This window comes from Juglans microcarpa x Juglans regia, unplaced genomic scaffold (genome assembly GCF_004785595.1).
Source record: "Juglans microcarpa x Juglans regia isolate MS1-56 unplaced genomic scaffold, Jm3101_v1.0 JmScfU0023, whole genome shotgun sequence".
Taxonomy (NCBI): Eukaryota; Viridiplantae; Streptophyta; class Magnoliopsida; order Fagales; family Juglandaceae; genus Juglans; species Juglans microcarpa x Juglans regia.
Genome location: NW_024475767.1, coordinates 3978 through 8953, shown reverse-complemented (window position 1 = coordinate 8953; position 4976 = coordinate 3978). Strand labels below are relative to the sequence as shown.

General features: G+C 32.5%; 1 protein-coding gene across 1 annotated transcript; it reads left to right on the top strand.

The window, feature by feature from the left end:
- Positions 1-1719: 1719 nt before the first annotated feature.
- On the top strand, positions 1720-4026 carry LOC121245464. Its single transcript, XM_041143537.1, has 2 exons — positions 1720-2294; positions 3919-4026. The coding sequence occupies exons 1-2, from the start codon at positions 1797-1799 to the stop codon at positions 4024-4026; spliced, it is 606 nt and encodes a 201-aa protein (XP_040999471.1). The 5' UTR covers positions 1720-1796.
- Positions 4027-4976: the final 950 nt, after the last annotated feature.

Here is a 4976-nt window from a genome sequence, read left to right as displayed (position 1 = left end):
ATTTTTCTGTTTTTAAAAGATAAATGCAAGCGACAAAAAAATCTCATAAGAGTAAACTCATAAATTGATACGGATGGATATAGCATGTTAGTTTGTATAGTCACTTTTATTATAAAATAAATTCAAATGAAGTTGTATTAATTTATAATTTTACTTTTATATGATCTTTTTGTATCTATAATACTTCTCATCTTTAAATCCTTTACAATCTAACATATCATAATATCTATAAATAGTAGATCTAACATACAATCTTTTACAATTTTTATAATGTTGTTGTTTATAAAAAAGAGAAATAATATTTACAATTATGAAATGTGCAAGCGCCGCGTATTCATTTAAAAAAAAATTAACAAATATGAAATTCATATCAAAAAATTAATTATTTAATAATTGATCTTATTCTTTTAAAAAATATGTGTGACTGTGATATTTACATAACCTATTATTTATCTAGCATTACTCATAAAAAAAAATATTAGATGCTTTCAATTATTTCAAACAAATCTAACATCGGCCCAATCACGTGGCTTGGATACTCTCAGCCCAATTTATTTTAGGCCTACTATAGACTTGCACCATATACGAAATGGGGGAGTTGCAAGATATGTGATGGTTATATGTAATGTTACTCGTTATTGATTTTATTATCCTCTTCTTATTATTTTATAACGTGATATTAAATAATTTAAAATAATTTATTATATTTAATTTGTGAGTTTATCGCTTGATACCACATCAGTAAATATTGTGAGAATAATGATAAATATATTTTTCCTAGTACTAAATATATGATTGAGAGAATTTTCCTTAATTAATAAAAATAACCTTCGGTTGGCTCTATTAAATAATAAAAAATTATATTCATTATCCTTGCATCACATATTACACATAATTTTTTTTCCTAAATGTATAATGTATGGATGATGAGTAGAATAATTCATTTAGTTTAGCAATAATAAAACAAAATAAAAACAAAAAAATCAAAGTGTTGTGTGGTGTAGATATGATGAGTAGAAGGGCTCTTGAATAATTAATAAATCATGAAATTATTGTCTTTGTCTTGAAATAAATATGTAATTAATAATTTTTTATTTGTAATTATATTAACGAATCTAATGCATTTTAACTATTTTTATCAATTATGTAAATGAAAATAATCAAACTTAAGATAAAGGAAAGAAAATTTCAATAAATTTATTAACCTAAATTGGTTTAATTTTATCTTAAGTTCCAATGTATTTTCGAGAAATTGATATGATAAAAATAAATTTATAAATTAATATTATTTAATAGAAAAATATTAAATATATTTAAAAAAACTTATTTTTTTAAATTTCGATTATTAATATGTTGAAAATAGTAAGATTTGAAATTTTTAAAAAAATAAGTTTTATAAATAAAATTATAAATAAAAATTTCGAGAAATTGATATGATAAAAATAAATTTATAAATTAATATTATTTAATAGAAAAATATTAAATATATTTAAAAAAACTTATTTTTTTAAATTTCGATTATTAATATGTTGAAAATAGTAAGATTTGAAATTTAAAAAAAAAATAAGTTTTATAAATAAAAATATAAGTACATTCAACACTACACGTTCGTTTATCATCTTCCTTGACTTCCATTTCTGATCTCTCCCATCATCAAATAGCACAAGGCCACGCAGTCACCACCCTGGACTTCCACACATCCAATCCCCCCCCCCCCCCCTCTCTCTTTGTCTCAACTTTCATCTCTCTCGAAGATCTGCAACACTGCAACTCCAGGCTCTCTCTCCTCCCAAGCCATGAGCGACCCCATTGAGACATTGATATCTTCATCGTCTTCGGCAGGAGACCCGAATTCGAATCTGAACCCGATCTCTCTACTCCACCCCCGGCGGGAGCCTTTCGAGCATGGCCTGCTCCCAATCCCGAAGCTCTTTTTCACCGACCCGACCCAAACCCTAATCCCCATCAAGCAAACCCTCCTCTCCTCCTCTACGAACACTAGCCGAGTCGACTCCGCCGCCCTCGCCCAATCCCTCCAGATCTCCCCTGACCACGCCTGCCTCGTCCTCGACACCCTCGCCTCCGTCCTCCACTCCGACTCCGATCCGCTCGTCAGCTCCAAGCCCGACGAGATTAACTCCTCCGCCGACGTGCACGATCTGCTCCTCTTCCTTTACATCCAGTCCTACAAGAAATTGCTCCCGAGGACGCACAAGGACTCAGCCGCAGTCGCCGATGTCTGGCCCTCCACCTCCGCCTTCGATGGCTACTTGTCCGCTCTCTCGCCTCTTCAGGTGATTTTGGTCATCTTCATCAATCTTTTACAATGTGGGTCAAATTCGAAATGCATAATTCGCCTTGACTACGTTCTCTTGGAACTTAGTTTTTGAATGCGCATTGGAAGCTAATTATTTGCGAGGAGCTTGCAATTTGTAATCGGTTTGTTACTTTAAAAAAAAAAAAATTTGTAATCGGCTTGTTGGCTTTAGTGTTAATTTATCAGGAACGAATTCTGTGTCGGAACATTTTCATTGATCTTCTTTCAATTGATTTCCATTTCATTTTCTTCCGACCTTTTCATTGAACTTGTTTTCCCTATGTTTCTGAAATGTTGCTGTAAGTTTCCGTTAATTTTTTCAATTGGATTCAAAATGAATTTGCATGAATTTTCCTAGTTTCACCTTTATCAGTGAAAATGAAGTTTTGGTTTTTTTCATAGGCTGAAACATGATTTGAAGGTCCTGGCTACGCCATGCTTTCAATCTGGAAAGCTGCAGGGATGACATAAAGAGGGCGCCTTGCTGTGTTGCACTGAAAAGCAAGGACCTAAGAGAAGAGCGTCTTCTCTGAGGTTTCTTCAGGCCCATCAAACAAAACTGTTATTTATCTATGGAAATCCAAGTACTCAAAAAACACATTTTCTTAACATAGTATAAAAAATCATAAGAATTATATTTCTCACCTAACTTAATACAAAATTTCAGTTTTTGCAACCATGTCTGTTGAACCTAAGGCTTTTTTGGGAAGTGAGATGATCTCATCTCATCTAAAAACTTCTCATAATTTTCTTCTCAAACATCATTCGAACAAATACACTTTTCAATTTCAAATATCCAATTTTTTCATCAAATCATTACTTTCCCAAACTTCTACACAAAACACAAAAAGCAATACAATTTTTTCAAATTTAAAAACAAAATAATATTAAAAAGATATATTATAACAATATTATAACTTTCTAATATTTTTATTCAATTTATTTCCTCTCATTTTCCAAAATCCAATAAAACATCTTAACTCAAATCATTTCACTACTATTCACAAAAATTCACATCTCTTCTAATTACCCAAACATGCCCTAAGTCTGTGTGATGTACAGTTCCTAATTAACTATTGTCAGCCATTGTGTGTGGACTTACCAAGTTTTTTAACTGTTGAACCATATATGTTTAACCTAAGGCCTCGTTTGGTTACGCAGTTCAGATGAGATAAGATGAGATGTTTTGTTGAAAGTTGAATAAAATATTGTTATAATATTATTTTTTAATATTATGTTTGTTTTGAGATTTGAAAAAATTGAATTATTTATTATATTTTATATGGGAGTTTGAAAAAGTTGTAATAATTATATGAGATAAGATGGTTGGTTTTGAGTAACCAAATCAACCCTAAGTTTTGTTCAATTAACAGCTCATGAATTCTGTAGCACATAACTCTGACTTGGTTTGTTTTACATATTTTGTGCTGAATACCTGGACTAAATCTCTTAGTATGCTAGATTTCACTCGTTTTTTCCTGTCATAGTTCTGATTCCATATTTAGTTGTTGGAAACTTTAATCGTCACTGGACCTTTGATTTTAGTTATTGACTTATTATAGTCAAATTTATTTAAAGCTTGGTGTTCCATCATATGGCAGCTTGTACGGAGCAACAGCCGCCGGTTTGTTCCATCACAAGCTGATGAAGAGGCTCATCAGTTGTCATATCTTCAAAGCACTTGGCTAACATTCTCTCTCTTTAGCTGAACCTGTGGAGGGGGAAGGCGAAGAATCTCTGGTTTGTAAAACTGTGGCCTTTTTGCAAACTTAGTTTGGTAGAGCTTTTGCATCTTCTTTGCTTTTTTATTCTCCTTGTATTCAGTACATAGTAAATTATGTTCATTAGACATAGAATTTACTGCTAGTTTTTTTTTTACTTTTTGCCGTTGTCTCTTTCTCGATAATAGTTTCAGCTTGGACACAATTCTATACTTCTTACATATTCTGTTGTGGAATTGGAGTTGAAATTCTTAAGCAGTTTATGGGACCGCTTTGAAGCCAAAAATCAAATATTCTACACATAATTGGGCCTGTGAGAAATAATCTAGTATCTTCTTAGAATCTCTGGGAAAGAACGTTGGAAGCTATAAGGAGTACAGTTTCTACAGTTTCTCATTTCATTATATCCATCAAGTTTTCTTGGCAATGACATAAACATGAATATTATGAATTTGCTCAATGGTTTGTTTACTTTTCTCTTAACTAATATCAGGTGGAAGTACCTGGGCCACTCCATTGCTGTACTTTGACATGACAGTTATTTTGCCAATTCCTTGCTAAACATGTAAACTGAAGGTCCGTAGTTCGATCCTGCGTGGGTTCAGTCATGCATTCTCTTTGCACCTGTAAATTCTTCAAACCGTTAGGAGAATCTCTTAGCAAAACTCTTTAGTACACTTTTCTCTCCATACATTTTCCTCTGTTCTCATGCTCACACGTAATCCCATCTCCGGCGCTTCTCGCCATAGTTGATTCTCTCTTCATTTCCTTTCCTCTCTCTCTTTTGTTTCTTTCTTGCTTCTGTTTACAAAGCTACCAAGATGGAAGTGGTGGGAGTTTTATGGGAGTGAACAAAATGGGTCTCTCTAAGGAGTTGGTCATAGACTCTAAATATTTTACTCTCGTGAAAGAGGGGGCAGTTTGTTATTACAGAGAGG

Coding starts and splice junctions, on each gene's coding strand:
- LOC121245464 (XM_041143537.1), top strand. CDS start 1,797: ATGAGCGACCCCATTGAGACATTGATATCTTCATCGTCTTCGGCAGGA. Junction 2,295..3,918: donor CCGCTCTCTCGCCTCTTCAG/GTGATTTTGGTC, acceptor ATCATATGGCAG/CTTGTACGGAGCAACAGCCG.